This window comes from Bactrocera tryoni, chromosome 1, assembly GCF_016617805.1.
Source record: "Bactrocera tryoni isolate S06 chromosome 1, CSIRO_BtryS06_freeze2, whole genome shotgun sequence".
NCBI classification, from domain to species: domain Eukaryota; kingdom Metazoa; phylum Arthropoda; class Insecta; order Diptera; family Tephritidae; genus Bactrocera; species Bactrocera tryoni.
In genome coordinates, this window is record NC_052499.1 from 14767958 (window position 1) to 14784404 (window position 16447).

At 39.5% G+C, this 16447-nt stretch overlaps 1 protein-coding gene across 1 annotated transcript; it reads right to left on the reverse strand.

Moving 5' to 3' along the window:
* On the reverse strand, nt 1–5358 carry LOC120782500 (transcription factor castor). Its single transcript, XM_040114807.1, has 4 exons — nt 4219–5358; nt 1116–1959; nt 633–1036; nt 1–571 (listed from the first exon to the last, which is right to left on the reverse strand). Exons 1-4 carry the CDS (start codon nt 5356–5358, stop codon nt 104–106), a joined length of 2856 nt encoding a protein of 951 aa, XP_039970741.1. The 3' UTR covers nt 1–103.
* Between the last annotated feature and the right edge of the window lie 11089 nt (nt 5359–16447).

Sequence of the window (16447 nt, forward strand, 5' to 3'; positions counted from 1 at the left end):
TGTCCAAACCACGGCATGCAAATTTAATTGCAATATTTCAAACTACTTGGCGACCCCTGTCACCATAACCTATTCAACAAACTGCTTTGTCAGCGGCTCACATTCACTCCTTGTACTGTTGCTGCTTCTCACCGTATTCCGATTTGATGGTCGCACCCGCCGAGCCACCAAAAGTCGACATGTTACCATACAGACCCGTTGCGGGTGGCATTACACCAGCTACCGCCGCAGCACCCAACATGCTCGCCATATTCGCTGGCATACCACCCGGATAGAGATTTTGGTAGAAAAGTGGGTTCTGTAGCTGGAAGAGCGCCATCAGATGGGTCAACTGCATATTTGGTGTATTGGGATCCTGCATTTGCATGCTCTGTGCAGCAGCTGCCGCAGCTGCGGCTGCAGTGGCAGCATTGAAGTTGGGCAGGAAGGGTGGTGGGAAGAGACTCGCAGCAGCGCTGGGTATTTGTGCGCTGTTGGCAAGTTGTGCGGTAGCATCAGCAGTGCCAGCCACTTGGTCAGTGGTGGGCTCCAACTTAATGCGCTTGGCTGACTCAGCCTTAGCGGGCAATTCCTATAAATAGAGAAAACAACTAAAAATAAATTCGCAAAACTTTTTATATTACTTCACTTACGATTTTCTTTGGTGGACGCCCACGTTTGCGCGCCAAAAAGCGATCAGCGCTGAGCGAAGACAATGGTGTGGTGGTGTGCGTGGTCACATTAGTAGCAACAACGGTACTGGCCGCTGCGGTTGTCGTGGCAATCGATGCTGGTGAATCCTCACCGCTGGAGTCCTTCTGTTTCTTGAAATTCTGATAGGCCTGCTCGCCATCGAGGCGTTCATGCTTGCGCTTATGGCTGATCATTTGACTGCTTGAGTGCAGAATGTAAGTACAGCCCTCGCGCACACAATGGATGTGATTGCAGACGGTGGAGAACTTGCAACCATCGAAAGGGCAAGCCTCGGTCTTAAGTATTTTCTTGAAACCATCCTGTGTGAGCTGATAGTCGCGCAGATGATATGACTTGTGTTTATCTGCATAAATAATTAGAATTAGACTTCAAACATCTGACAGACAGCGCCAACTAATTATTGCGCTCCGTCCAACACTTACCCATATCAGCCTTGTTCTTGAACGTGTGATTGCAACCCTCACGACAGCAGTGATAATGCGACGTCTTCTTGCCATAGAATGGACAGTCTTCGATTTTGCAATTTTCATGTGCGCGAAAGCGTCGGAAGCCTTCCTGTACGATTTCCGAGTTCTTGCGATGGAAATTCGCATGCATCTGCACATCGCTCGTGCTCACATAAACCTTCGGGCAATCCTCGTAGACACAATGATAATGCGTTTGCTTCCAACAATACGTGCAACCGGCGCCATAAGCAGGCTCACAGTCATCCGAGGCAGAGAAACGTGCAAAACCGAGCAACAAACTCTCCTTACGTTTCTTATGCCATTTCAAATGTCGAATAATATCATCTTTCTTGCTCAATATCTTACCCTGACAAGGCTCATCGAAACAATGGAAATGTTCGCGTAGATTCTCCTGTCGACAGAGCACATTCTCACACTCCAAATAAGACGAGACTTTACGCAGATTCTTGAGATTTTCTTCGTTTTGCAGGAATGCATCTAAACTGCTAACGGTGTTCAGACTCATTATGCCTGATGCGCCAGTTAGACCAGCTACCCCAACCGCTTGCTGTATTAGCTCAGTATTGTGCGTCTGTGTGCTTGGATGTAGACTATGTTTTTTGTGAATCGCTGTGGGCAACTGGTCACTAGAGGGTGGTGTAAGTAAGGTTTTCGCAAGCGACATTGGTGTCATGTTGGCACTCTCGTTTTCTGTGAGTTGTGTAAACGGCCCGGCTACATCTTGAGCGAGCTCTGTAGTGCTCTGTTGTGAAAGGTAATGCGTGGAATCGGCCGGTTGCTTCGTGGGTGTTATGTAAGGCTAAAAAGAGATTTAAATTTGTGTTTTAGTTTGGTTATATAAAACTAAAATTTTAATTTTGTACAATAAAACAATAACGTTGATGTAGCATTCTAATCGGTCTGCGGAAAATTACTAATCTATGGAGAGTGTTTCATCTAGTAGTGGTAGGTTTCATTTTCGGAATTAAGATTCGAATCAACATCTTCTGTTTACTGATTTCTGGAACGCCTGTAGAGTTTTCTTATTGATATCAGCAGCATTTTTTTCATCACTCGACATTTCAGCGACATACTACTCAATCAGAAACAAATTGTGCTGTGAATTACCAACTACAAACATGTATGTATGTATAATGTGCATACATACATATACATATGAGAAGGCGAGCACGTTCAATCAGCCCACGCGAGCTCTCCTCTTGGAAATCTTTGCACATCATTATAAAGTTTATTTGCTCAAAACGCTCGTATTTTCATTAGAAATGAAGTTGTCGTTTAACTTTTGTTTACTTATTTCATTTTTTTTTTTGTTATTTAAAATCGGCTGCAACATTGTTGCCGAATTTGTTGTTGATCTTGCCCAGCTGTAAGTCAGCAGACTGGTAATTGATACCATGTACATATAAACATAGCGTTCGAACATTTGTACGTACATACATCACTTTGAGATATGTATATATTTTTCCACTTATAAATACATATATATGTACATACATATGTATGTATACACGTACCGCTTTTTCAATTAACCTTAAGTGGGATATTCTTTCAAAATCTGCATTGATTTTTCGAATTCCGAATAAAAGTCCGTAATCATTGGCAGTGATGTCAAAATAACATAAACAAAAAGACAGTTCGCAAAAGAAAAGTAAATACTGTTAGCAATTAAGCTAAAATAACCGTTTAAGTGTCTTATTCAATTTTAAGACTAGCCAGCGGTTAAGATCAGCGACTCTGCACTCGTTCCCACGAGAGTTGGGTCTCAGTAACCGGAACTGAACCGGATTTTTGTCCGGCCAAGAACTGTCGCTGGCATCAGTCCTTGAAATTACTTTAGGAATGTTTTCTGCCGCTACAACAACAACTCTGCTATGTCGTTTCCACGACCGTCGGGCCTAAGTAACTGGAATAGATCCGGGTTTTTATCCGAACAAGTGCTGTTAATTGGCATCATTCCTCGAAATTACTTCAGTAATGTTTTCTGCCGATACAACAACATCTGCTCTGCGTCTACTCCACACCCTTTTAATAATTATATATGTGTGTATGTATGTAGTATATCATATTTAGTCAGAATTAAGTGGAATTTCATACTTCGGTCGATGTATTTGAAGATTGAGCTGAAGATCGAAATTATTCCTTTGGTACTCTATATACCAAAACCGACTTTAAAATTAAAATATTTCACTACGTTCAATTCGATTGCATCGAAGCCCTTCCCAGTTCCATGTTTTCCTTCCAGATTATTCTCACGTTCAGGTTTTCCTTCCAAGATCTTAATTTAGATCGATCAGATTTTATGGCAGCTATATGCTATAGTGTTCCGATTTGAATAATACGTTCGGTAAATTGAGACCTTCTTCTTTTTCTTCACCATTGCCATTCACTTGGGAGAGGCCAGAAACGATTCTTTTACATATGGCTTAAGCAGCTCACGATTTCCGGTCTTTAACCAAGTATCCTCTGGGTAGCCAGAAAACATCCGTTTGAAGGCGAGCTAAAGGACGAAGTCGAAATTGAAATCTTCCCTTGTACAATAATCTATGTCAAATTTCCGGAAGGCATCTTGTCAAATATAAAAGTTTTCTATATAAAAACTTGATTTCAAGACTTCAGTTTGCATGACAGCTACATAAATTCTATAATGGTTTTTGTTGTTGTAGCGTCAGAGTTCTGTCGCTAGATATTCCGACAAGTGAGCAGCTTCTTTGGGGGAAAAGGACGTGTTCAAAACTTCAGCTCGATAACTCTATAACTGAGGGACTAGTTCGCATATATACAGGCAGACAGTCGGACATAATTAAATCGACTCAGCTCGTCACAGTGATCATTTATATATATGTATGTATGTATATTTTATTTCCTTTCGAATGCAAACTACGTGATACACTTAAGATACCCTGTTCGGGTTATAAATATAACATAGGAAACGCAGTTTAATTAGAATGCGTCGGATTTAAATTCGCAATTTCATACGGAACTCGCTTTCTTCAAACGGGTCAAAACTTTAACTTCATATAACGGTTAATACATTGATCACAAACATGATTTAACTTACCACACTCGTAGAACCGTCCAAAGAGTTCGAAGAGTTTCGCGCATCCACATTACTTCTTGTCCTCAGGCAACGTGTCTCAGCGCTGCTATGCCGCAGACTAGCCAATGGCTTTTCGTCCTCCTCATCGTCATCAAGCACCTCTACAGCTTCGACTACATCATCGCTTTGGTGTTGTTGCTGCGCCTTTATCCCACATTCTTCTGCATCTGCTTGCCTACACTCATGCCAACGATCTGTCCGTCTATCGGATAAATCCTGCGCTTGTGCACGATACTTCTCCTCCTCCACCGTAACGGTGTCACTGACATCTTCAACGTCGTTGGATGTGGTCGAAGCATTGTCCAATGGACTGCAATCGTCCTCGTCCAGCTGCGTTGACGCCGCCGCCACCTCAGCTCCTTCTTCCACCCGCTCTTCATCTTCGGTGGGCGTAGATGTCACTGTAGAAGATTGAAGAGAATTAGCAGCTGTAATATGGCCTACATCAGAAGCTAAATCGTTTGTGGGGAAAATGTGTGTTTGAACGGGAAATTGACTGGCGGCAGAAACATTGTAAGCAGCCGCTGCCAATGATAGCGCCGCCGCCGCAGACATGCCCGAATTCGGTGTTGTTGGTGTTAACAATAAATTCGACGGCGCGGTAAGTGCGGGCGGTGTGGTCGCTAGCATTGGTGGCGGTGGTGCTGACAATTGGCCGAACAGTAACTGTTGTAGGGGGGAGAGTTTGTTGTGTTGTGTATTGTGTAGTTGCTGTTGTTGTATGGCTATTGAGGAGTTGGAATTACTATTAGGACTACGGGTGGTACAACTACTGCTACTACTACAGTTGGTGATGGTGGTGGTTGTGGTTTGCGAATTTTTGCGTGAATGCGTTCTTGGATTGTGCGGCTGCTGCTGCTGCTGCTGCTGGTGTTGTTGCTGTTGCTGTGTTTGTTGTGTCGCATCGACGAATGTTGTTGCTGTTGTCATTGTGCTGCTGCTGATGTCCATCTCCATTTCACGCTTACTGGGTGAGGGAAGATTATGCATTTGCTGCTGTTGTTGTTGCTGCTGCTGCAATTGCTGTTGTTGTTGTTGCTGTTGTTGTTGCAACAAATTCATCATATACAGTTGCATGATAAACTCCAGTTGTGTAGACATTTTGACGTTGATTTTATTGTTTACGTTTTTGTTATTGTAAAATTGTTTTAAAATCTACGAGCACACTCACGCACAAGCTGACGATAAGGGTATTCACAGTCAACAGCGGCACTTTTCACAGCAATAATTCTTTTGAAGTAAAAATATTGTACTTTTAAGTATTTAATTTAAATTTCAATAATTTCATTTATTTATTTTTTTGATTTCTTAGCTTCTTTCCTTGCACAATATATTTTACAAAAATTATAAACAAAAATTTTGAATTAATTATTTTTAATCGTTTAACCATTTATTTTTTAATTTTTTTTTCATTAATTTTATTATTATATTTTCAATAAATAATTTCTCAATATTTTTCCAACTTAATAACATCCAAGAACAGCACAATATTTCTACAATAATTCTTAGTTCGCAAAAAATTCACAAAACCACACTATTTTTTTTTTTTTTTTTATTTGGAAATCTTCCAATTATCAATTCGTTATTTATTTCTTTGCAGCGACGTAGCTGTGTTTTCGTCTACAACTCTTTCGTTCGCATAAAGTCTTAAAGAAATAGTAGCGATAGATTTAATAAATTGTCTCGCTAGCTTGGCATCAAGGCTCAAACTGATTCAACTCTTCCACAGCAGGCGTCTAATATACGTGACTGTCCTTAAAAAATTCTTCTAATACCAAAAATAGTCCAAATTGCAGCATCGCCACACTTTCAACCCTCTCCTTGCCGGTAAAAAGTGATCAGCAACTCTAGCATTAACAGCAAATAACGTGCTCACCTAGCATTCTCTGCTAAAAAATATCTTCCACATATGTACAAGCGCACACCCATAAATCCATAGCAATCCGCTCCGATCCGTTGCTCTGCTCATTATTTGCACCAACACACATACATTTGTATGTAGTAGTCGGCTTAATAGAGCCAATTTTCACTTTTTAAGCCAAGGGTTGCTGAGCTCAGCTATTTTTTAGCGTTTCAGCTACATATTCTCTCATTCGCAGCCACACTCAAACTCTTATACTACTTGATTGTGCTCTTTTGACGCTCGGGAAAAATGATTTTGTTCGGTAAAAAACATTTTTTGAAAATCTCTGCTACATTTACTTGGTGTTGTTGTTTTTGCGTAAGTTTTTTCCCAAATTTTGCAATTTCTTCCACCAATAAAATGCCAGCAAAATGCTAATCGCATGCGGAAAGTGGTGTTTTTTAGATAAAAAATGAAAATCCAACAACCAACGGCAAGTCGAGGAATTCGTTCTTTCCTGCTGCGCTCTTGTTTGAGTTTTTTCTACGTTGTAATTGTTGCTTTCTATTGGATTCGGACAGCTGTGCAAAAAATTCCTTTGGTGCGAAAAAATGGCATATGGGCGAGCGAATGCGACTGGATATGGATGTTTCGGATACACATAGGTGTGTATATACATATGTACGTAGATACATTTGTAAATAATACATAATTTTTGAATTTAATAATTAAAATATTTCAATAAGACTTTAGGGATTTTTAATTATTTATTTATAAAAATTAATTCGAAAAATTAATCCAAATTCAATATTTTTAGCGCAATAGCTACCGGAGAGAGGTCGATGAATATGTTATGTGTGATCTTACATATTATACATACTATACATATGTGTATGTATAATAAGTAAGATCATTAATTTTCTAAAACGTTTTCTCGAACCAGTAGTTTTAGTAATATAAGTTCGAACTTTGCAAAGACTAAAGAGATCCAGGACCTTCAAATACTTTAGTATCGGCTAGTTAATCTATAACGATATGAATTAATCTCACATCCGTGCAATCATTTGAAAATCGGAAATGGTATTATATCTGGTTTAGCAAAGTTTCTTGATATGAGAAATAATACTTGTAAGCGACTAGATAAATTAGACCACAAAGTTTTCGCATATCCTAAACAGTAAGTACTCTAGTGAACAATTTAAGCCCGAAAAAATAAAATATCGGCATTTTAGTTTTTAATTTTAAACATTTTTGAACGAAATTGAATATGGAATCCTTTTTACAAAAATCTGAACACTGTGAAAAGAAATAAAACGTTACGTTATTGGCTGAGTAAACATGGACCTTATTACTAGATGCTTGAACATATAGTACTTCTCCACAAATATTTGCTGTCTGCCTTGACGATCTTGGACAAATCGAACAGTCTACAAGTTATAAACCACCTGCTAACAGCCGATATATTTTTAATCAGGACTTTTTATAGATTCTTTACTGAAACATTTCTTAATTCCTGAAATAGACTTGGAATTTCGCCGAGGAGTGACTGCTTTTAGCAAACTTTTTTGATGTGCATAGGTTGGAAACGGACGGGAAAAACTCTTGTCTAATTACTTAGTTGAGAGAATAGAGTCTTGTGTGAGGAAAGTTCTCTGATCGCCATTCACTTGGGAGTGGCCAGAAACGATTCTTTTACATATGGCTCAAGCAGCTCACGACCTCCGGCCTTTGACCAAGTATCCTCTGGGTAGCCTAAGAACACCCGCTTGAAGGCGAGCTAAAGTGAGAAGGCGAAACATTCCTCCATAGGGTTGTGCGCTGGTTTTGGAACCCACCACGTAAAAAACGCCCCCAATAAACAGTCGAAAACAGCCTCCAATGAGAGACCCCCAGATCCAAAAGAGAACCACACCCTCACAAGACTTTGTTAAAATATTGGTTATTTTACGGATTCTTTACTCCAATTACTATAAAGCCTAAAGTCTTCGAAGCTGAGTCCTTAAGCTATGGATGGATAACCACTTTCCCACAATACTTTGTTAAAATATTAGTGCATTTTTGGTTTCTTTACTTCAGTTCCAATAAAATTTAAAGCCTGAGGGCTTAAATGATGTCCTGTATGCTTTTATATTCTGTCTTCTCAATATAGTCATCAAAAAAGAATAACATTAACTTATGAAAGTTATTATTAACCTTCTAAGTATTGCTCTAAAACACGTATAAAATTTTTGTCTGACTAATATTTTTATAGAGTTTCAACGAGGATGTTTTATTTAAGGAAGAGAAAATTTTTGGTATGACATATAGTATTCCACTTTTGGCTTATAGAACTGATCTAGGTATTGAAGTCTGATTGCGAAACAGTGATGTGAGACCTACTGAATTAATGAGCTCTGCTGTTTTTCTGAAATTTAATGTTCGTATTCAAAGGATAATCAAGATGGCAATAATAACAACGATTTTACGTTGGTCCTTCCCAATGGGAATATGTAATTTTAGTTTTACGATTGCGCCACTTTTTATGCCGCTTACATTTACAAATGCAGATTTTTATTTACAATAGTTTCCTTGCTCCATTAATCTGGAAAACTTGGCGCACCTTCTGGCAAATCGCACGCGGAAAATGGCAAAATAAAAAAGCGTCGAGCGAGAAAACTAAGTCGAATTGAATGAGCGCAGCTGCAAAAAACGCGCTTGATTTCGGGAAAAACGCCGAATGCGCGCATAAAATATGGCACAACAAAATTATGATTTCCTTTACAATTACAAATAATGCGAAATCGGCACAAAAAATCTGCATTACAAAGAATCGGTGAATGTGGAGGAAAAATGGCGCAAACGAATTTGCGAAAAATATGCACCGAAATTATATTAACGCAAATGAAGTGAATGAGGTTTAGGGAAAAACACGAATTTGCATAATTCATTGAGGCGCAAACATTGAAGAGCGCTGCCAGCAGAGGGAGGCAGCGGCAAAAAAGGTTTGTCATAAAAAGCTATTAAGAAGTACAACAACAAGATGAGAAAACACATTGGAAAAGTGTGCGCGCAGGATTAAAAGGCAAACAGCGCCGAAGCCAGGATGTTGTAGGACGAGCGAGACGGTGCGAGCGCGGCAGTGTTGCCTTGCCGATCGGTTGCCGATATCATTTGCATAAATTATTGCAAAGGACCTGATCGCTGTCGATTTGCACGCACAAACACATACACATACATATGTAGCTGTATATGCGTGCAAAGGGTAGCATAATTTTGGCAATCGCGCCGGAAGCCAGCGCGCTGCTCACCTTACGCATTTCAACCAGAACGAAATTCGGTCGGGGCGCGCATGCGCATAGTGTTATGCAAATGACCTGTCGAACGGTTCGATTGAAGAGTCTTTCACCATTCACTATTGCAAAAGTCTTCTCTACATCGTTTGTTGTATGTATGTATGTATGTATGTGTGTCTCTGTGCCAGCAATTGAATGGCGCATGCGCACAATTTTCAGCGAACGTGTGCTACGTTTTTTTCAAAACTAATAGAAATTTATGCAAATTAACAAATGAATGAAATAGTAGTATGTGTACAAGCTGTAAACTATGTAAGGTTATATGTATATACATACATATTTATATAGGTTTGTATATCGAGCGTAAGAGATTATGAAGCGCGAGCAGTCAATATATTCGATTCGGTTCGATACGGCAGTTTGATTTGTAGGAACGTTATTGTGGCTACAGGACACCCTCCCAACTTTAATATTATTAAAGCAATCGTTCTGCAAGCAGAGCTGATTTCTGATTTTGGTAAGTGTACATACATACATCTATGTATATATAACTTATATACAGGGTCTATTACCAGCATATACATATGTGCATATTTACATATATGCTTTAACAAATATTTCGAGTTTAGAAAAGCGCACATACATATGTATATATTTACGGAATGCCGATCGCAAGCACAACAACAACAAGTGAGTGTATTGCTTAGTTTAACCCAGCTCAAGGCGGCATTGTTAAATATACTCTGCAATTGTTGGCTTAATTAAGCAAAACACCGCAGACAAAAGATGTCAAAGAGTTGGAGCAAAAGCTCAACTACATACTGCGCTTAGTAGGGTGTATCTCTTTTCACCGAAAAATCGAGTATTAGTTTAAGTTAGGTTTATCTGGTAGCCCAATAAGCCACCCATAGACCTGTTTTGGTTCTTTGCGATACCTGATAAAGTTCAGTTGCTAGGTGCAAGAGGAGTAGTCATCCTTTGGGATGCCTTCGCTTGACGCGAGTTTTAACAGACTCTGTGACCTCACTAGTGATACCTCCTCCAGTGTATCATACCGTGGGGACGTCAGATGCTTACAGCTTAGTCTTGCCAATGAGGGACAAGTGCACAAGAGATGCTCCATTATTTCTCTGACATTTCCTGCAGTCTTCTCGATCTGTCAGCCCCGTTCTACGGGCATGTATCGCCACCTGACAATGATTTCCATCATGTTCCTACAGTCTCTTCTATCGAGAGCTAATCGGAATTTTGTGCACTTCCGATCTACCGTTTTGCACGTGACTTTTACAGTTTTGCACCCAGGTAGCTCGTTCCATCGGGTTTTTGATTTTCTTTACCATGCTTCTGTCAAGATAGTTGTATAGACAATGCATGGGTTTCCCAGTATTACCTTCGATGCCTTTGTGGACTGGCACCCAGTAGGCGTGATGCTTACTTCTAGCAACACTTTCCACTACTGTCCTGCTTCCCAAGACATTTGTGGCTGATATGCGATACGACGTTACTGCCTTGATTCCTACTTGGCTGTCTACGGAGATATTCACTCTGGAATTGCCTGCCGGTGCAATAGAGGCCAGTTCTGCGACTTTCGCAATAGCAAAGACCTAAGCTTGAAATATACGACAGTGATCCGGCAACTTAAAAGGTTGCCTTATGCCTAACTCTGGACAGTTTATTACCGCACCAACTCCATCGTCCGTTTTCGAGCCATCTGCAAAGACGTTTAGAGTGTTGCGCGTAGCTAACACACCTTTATGCCAGCCATATTTTTCTATGTTTACTTTGAACCTTCTTACCCAGTTGAAAAGTGGGGTCATGTAGTCGGTATTAGTAATGAAAAGAGTACAAATAGAGAAGAGGCATATACATTTTTTGTATATCTTACTTTTTTAGACTTCGCTGACTGATGTCTTAAGGCTTTATAAAAAAAATAAAATCAATATTCTGATCAAGTAGACAACTTGAATTGTTCCATATAGTCTCGTAGAGTACAGAAAAATTCTGAATAGCCAGCTGAGTTCAAGCGGAAAGGTGGTTTTTTCAACATCTAAAGAACCTAGTCCATTTCAGACTCTGGTCTTCGCTATCGAATATACATACATAGATACTTAATATAGTAGTGAGCTGTTCAAGTAGATTAAAAACTGAATGTTGTGACATCATTCTTGTAAAAGTTTGAACTTGAATGTCCTGTAAAAGAAGATCCCAAGGCTTAAAAAGATAGTTGGATGAAAGCGCCACTTAAACTTTTCGAGGAACTAATTGTGGTAAACGCAAAGAAAGTTGGATTTTTGATTGAAAAAAATGAGCTAAAAGCTAGTGCTATAGAGCATACTCGCATGGCAGTCATGTCAATGTAACCGGAGTGAGCTGGAAGCTACATATATCTGGCCCATAACTTAATAGTGCTTCCAAAAATAACAACTTAGAGAGTGTAGTACCAAAATAATAAGTACTTTGCTCCATCCTAAAGAGTTTTAATGAGCAATTTCTGTGCCCATTTCAAGAACATTCCTCTCAGATATAAGGCTGTTCATCCATTTTTTTTTTTTGAAAGTTCAAGTAAGATAAAGTTTGGTTTATGATTTATACAAATAATGCTTCTCAGAGCAAAATGAGGTTGCGATATATTGAGTTCTCCCAAGTTTTTCAAAAAAGTTTTCGAATAGCATGTTTTATCTAAATTTACACGTTCTTAAAACTATGTGAAATGTTATATAAAGACAAATACAACGGACTGCCCTAATGTGTGCCTTTTTGACTTTATACAACTCAGCCCAAAATCAATGTTTATTTCTCATCAACAGTCGTGCGGATAAGTATTGATTTCACTAGACCAAAAGACTAACGTATGCCCGTTCAAAACACACGCACACACATTTACACACATGTTTAATAATATTAGCATATCCACTTTGAGTTTATTTTCCTGCCAACTTCCTTGCATAGCCATCATTTCATTTCCCCGTGTTCTCGGTATATTTTCGCCATTATGCAGCGCTACAAAATCGCAATAATGCCAGAAATCAGCATAAAAATAGCGACATACAATGGCCATTGTGCCCTCGTCTGTGACAGTTGCGCGAGTTTTCAGTTGACGTTTTCCGTGCTCAGTTACAAGCGGACAAAATATTTGCCGCCACGAAAATGCAACATTTGTAATTGGTTTGATGCAAATTTGCATATTCGCTGCTAAAGGCTTACACACATGCACACATACCTTGGATATGCACACAGTAGCAGCCATTGCTATGGCTTTTGTTCGATTTGATGCGTTTTTGATTTGCTTTTATTGAATTGATCCAAGTGATTAGGTTACAGTTTTCAACTGAACTATATATGTAAATACACATATATGTATATAAATCGACATTGTTATTTGCATTTGTACGATTTTGCATTATCCTGCCGTTACAAGATGGATTACAAATACAACAAACCAAGGTGATTGTTAATCAAATGAAGCGACAACTAGGATCACGCGCATTCTCAGATTGTTGCATTTCACAGCTAATACATACATATGTACATCGTATTTTTATCATACGTATTTATATGTAGATACGCATAAGTAAAAAATTTGTTGTACATATTTTAGCACAATTCTGAATGGAAAATAAATATTTAAATGGTTTTCCTCTACAACATTCCTATTGAAGGAGTATTACTAAAAATAACAATATGATGCCTAGCGATTTAAGTCACATCATCAAATCGAACAATTTTATCGATAATATTTTTGAAATACATACAAAGGTTCGTCATTGTGCCTTTGTATAACATATGTATATACGGATACAGTGATATGTCCATGGCTCATCCTGGATAGGAAGCTTTCATGGAAGCCGAATATCGATGAGAGTGCAAAAAATACATCGATTACCCTGCTGTAGAGGAGTCATTGGCAAGATGTGGGACCTCTCACTGAAAGTGGTCTTCTGGCTCTGTAACACCTTAGTCAAGCCCATTATGTTCTATGGAGTCTTTATGTGATGGAGGGCTTTAGAAAAGACCACATTTCCAAAGGAACTCAAGAGCGTTCAACGGGCGGCGTTCATCGGTATGTGTGGTGCACTAAGGTTCACTCCATCCATGGCATTTAACGCTATTTAGAACATAAGGCCCGTGGACATCGCCGGAAGATGTATGACCGCGAAAATGGCTATTAGACTCAGAGAATCTGAGTTCTTAAAAGAATGCTTATCTGAACACCCGGATATCCTCACACACTTTGACTGCATATCGGATCATCTAGATCATGGAGTCGCCAAACCGAACTATGGCGGCTCCTTCTCTGTTCATATACCGACGAGACAGCTATGGGTGGAAAGAAGCCGTTGGAGGAGAGGGCGGTGAGCTTCTTTACGGATGGATCAATGATTGGGGGGAAGGTTGTTGGAGGGCTTTACTGTCGGGAGCTCTCTATCAATTCCACTTTCAGACCTCCTGACTATTGCAGTGTCTTCCCTGTTGAGGTTGCAGCCATCAAGGTAGCAGAAGACTTAATGCTCCGGAGTGCGACCTCCTTTAGAGAAGTGACAATTCGCTCAGATAGCAGAGCGGCGATACCAGCCTTGAATTCATTTAAAGTGCATTCAGGGTTTGTCAAAGAATGCCAAACCTCGCTATCAATAGCATCGAGTGTCTTTGTGATAAGACTGGTATGGGTGCTAGGACATAGCTGAATCGCAGGTAATTACAAAGCTGATAAGCTAGCAAGGAAAGGCACCCTAGCACCAGTATCGGTAGAATGGGAGTTAGTTGGTGCTCCCGTATCCTTTTGTGTTCTACTACTGGATAGGTGGACTTCGTGAAAGCTTGACCAACGCTGGACCACCATAGGTGCTTGCGCATTCGCAAAAGCCTTCTGGCCTAAGATTGGTTGCAGGAGCTCTAGTAATTTTTTTGCCCTCAGTAAGGCTAGCCTCTCGCTAGCTGTGGGGCTTTTAACAGGCCATTGCCTGAGGCCGTCTGCAGAAACTGTTTGGAAGAAGATGAGGTAGAAACAACTCAACAGTTCCTTCTTGACTGTCCCGCGTTTGGGAGGTCAAGACTTAAACACTTGGTAACGCATACCTTCAGACATCCCACCGAACTGGCGGGAGTTGAAATTAAGCGCCTTTGCAAATTTGGATTGACTACTAAGCATTTTGTTAATCTATAAGTCCGAAGGAGTTCTTATTTTCTACGGCTTCACAAAGGACTACATATACGAATCCACGTGCGATCATTGATCAGCCATCTAACCTAACCTGATTGTTTTGCGACTGAGTCTTCGAAAATTGGAGCTCTGGATTTTTCGTAGTTGACTCTGAAAACGAGTAGGTATTTCGAAAGCATATTTTGTACTCTAAACAATAAGTGTTGATAATGAAGATACCAGGGGTACATACACATACCTGTATAACATGTTGTTAGATTTGTTTCTAGGATGGGGATTTACAGAAATGAACATATTGCATTATGAAATGGCGTCATACTTTACCCAGCAAATATTAAGCTCTTAATTTGTGCAATTAAAGCTGTCATCGGCAAATCAAACAACAACTATTAGAAATCATTTAGGCTAAAATAACGAAGCATAGGAAGAAGATAGATATAATGATAAGATATTCACATACTATCTTGCTTTAAATTCCTCTCGACACCGGGAACTTTGTTTTTGCTATCATTTGAGGCGTAAGTATTTTGGTGAAAGAGCAGAGCTCAAAGAAAACAAGCAGAGTAATCACAAAACAGAGTTGGCTTAAAAGTATGCGCTTCCTTCTCAAAATACAAACAAAATATTTAATAAACAATGACAGTTTTTGGTGAGAAAATGGAAAATATCTGAGATCTTAATTGAGCCGTGCGATTGCGAGCGAACCTTAATTGACGGCAATTTTTTTTATTTAGGAAATATTTCAATGAATTTATGCAGAAATTAAGTATTTATTTTTGAAAACAAAAAACACACATTACTTACGTACGTGTGTGTCGTTCTAAGGCCCGCAGGACACCACTTCGACGCATCTTCGTTTATTGGCAATGCAGTCAAATTATCCTTAGACATTACGAGTAATGCATTGCCTTTTTCACTTTGTGTTCTTTGTATTCTCCCATAACTGTGAATAGCTTTACCATGCTGGGGGTTTTACCGCTATTGTTGCATATCCTTAGATGCCAAAAGGCGTCGTTCAACCACAGATTTATTGCCTCGTTTGCTGCCTACCATCCCTTCCCAATGGCATTCTTTATGTGCATATTTTGAAGGAAATTTTAATATTTTGTTTTTTTTTTCTGCTCTTTTTCGGGTAAATTACCTTAATTTATAAGAATGCAATATTCACCACCCTTAAGTATTTACTCGAAATGAGGATCTCATATGCTCAAATAGGATTGCTTGATGAAGCGGTATTGATTTTCGCCAAAGGTGAGTTGGCAATTATGGTAAGCAGTTTAAACTGACCTTTGGTAAGTGATCTCCGGGCGTTAGATTTGAGCTACTCTGCAAATTCATGCCAAATACGCTCTTTGTTTCGATGCATTCTTTGCTATAGGTGTGAAGTGCGAGCTGGACCCTTCAACACCTCATTGTCCATAGTAAATACACACTCATACAATGTGTTGAACAAACGAGTGCGTACGAAGTCTTAACTTGCTAATGAATGTGCATTGCCGAGCTGACCATTAAGGAACGCATTTGTTTGCGGCGGATAAGCCGATAATGAGCCGACGCTGATCGTGTTTTGACTTTGTAACTCTTTCTAAGACGATGACCGTTTGATTGATGGCATTTATGCTAATGAGCGAAACAAGCAGAGCTGACCAATCGGTAAATTTGTATGCGTTCAGCGCGTGGACAAAAGCGATAGAGTACACAAAGGGTGCAGAGACACGAGCCACTACTTAGAGTGGACATTGGTCAGTTGAAAATAAACAGGTTTTAACTCATGAGAGACATACATATTTAAGAGATGAGATTGAGTTGTGGAGTTTAATTGACAAAAAGGTTTAAGGAACAACATTAAGCGATAGTCTTCGTAAGCAATACCTTAGAAAACACGAATGACATATGCTTTGATGTTAAGATCTA

What these genes read in the sequence shown, in the direction of transcription:
- LOC120782500 (XM_040114807.1), bottom strand. Translation starts at nt 5,358, where the DNA reads ATGTCTACACAACTGGAGTTTATCATGCAACTGTATATGATGAATTTG. An exon ending in TGGACGGTTCTACGAGTGTG is followed by an intron (nt 1,960 to 4,218) that starts GTAAGTTAAATC and finishes ATCTCTTTTTAG; the next exon opens with CCTTACATAACACCCACGAA. An exon ending in CAAGAACAAGGCTGATATGG is followed by an intron (nt 1,037 to 1,115) that starts GTAAGTGTTGGA and finishes TTATTTATGCAG; the next exon opens with ATAAACACAAGTCATATCAT.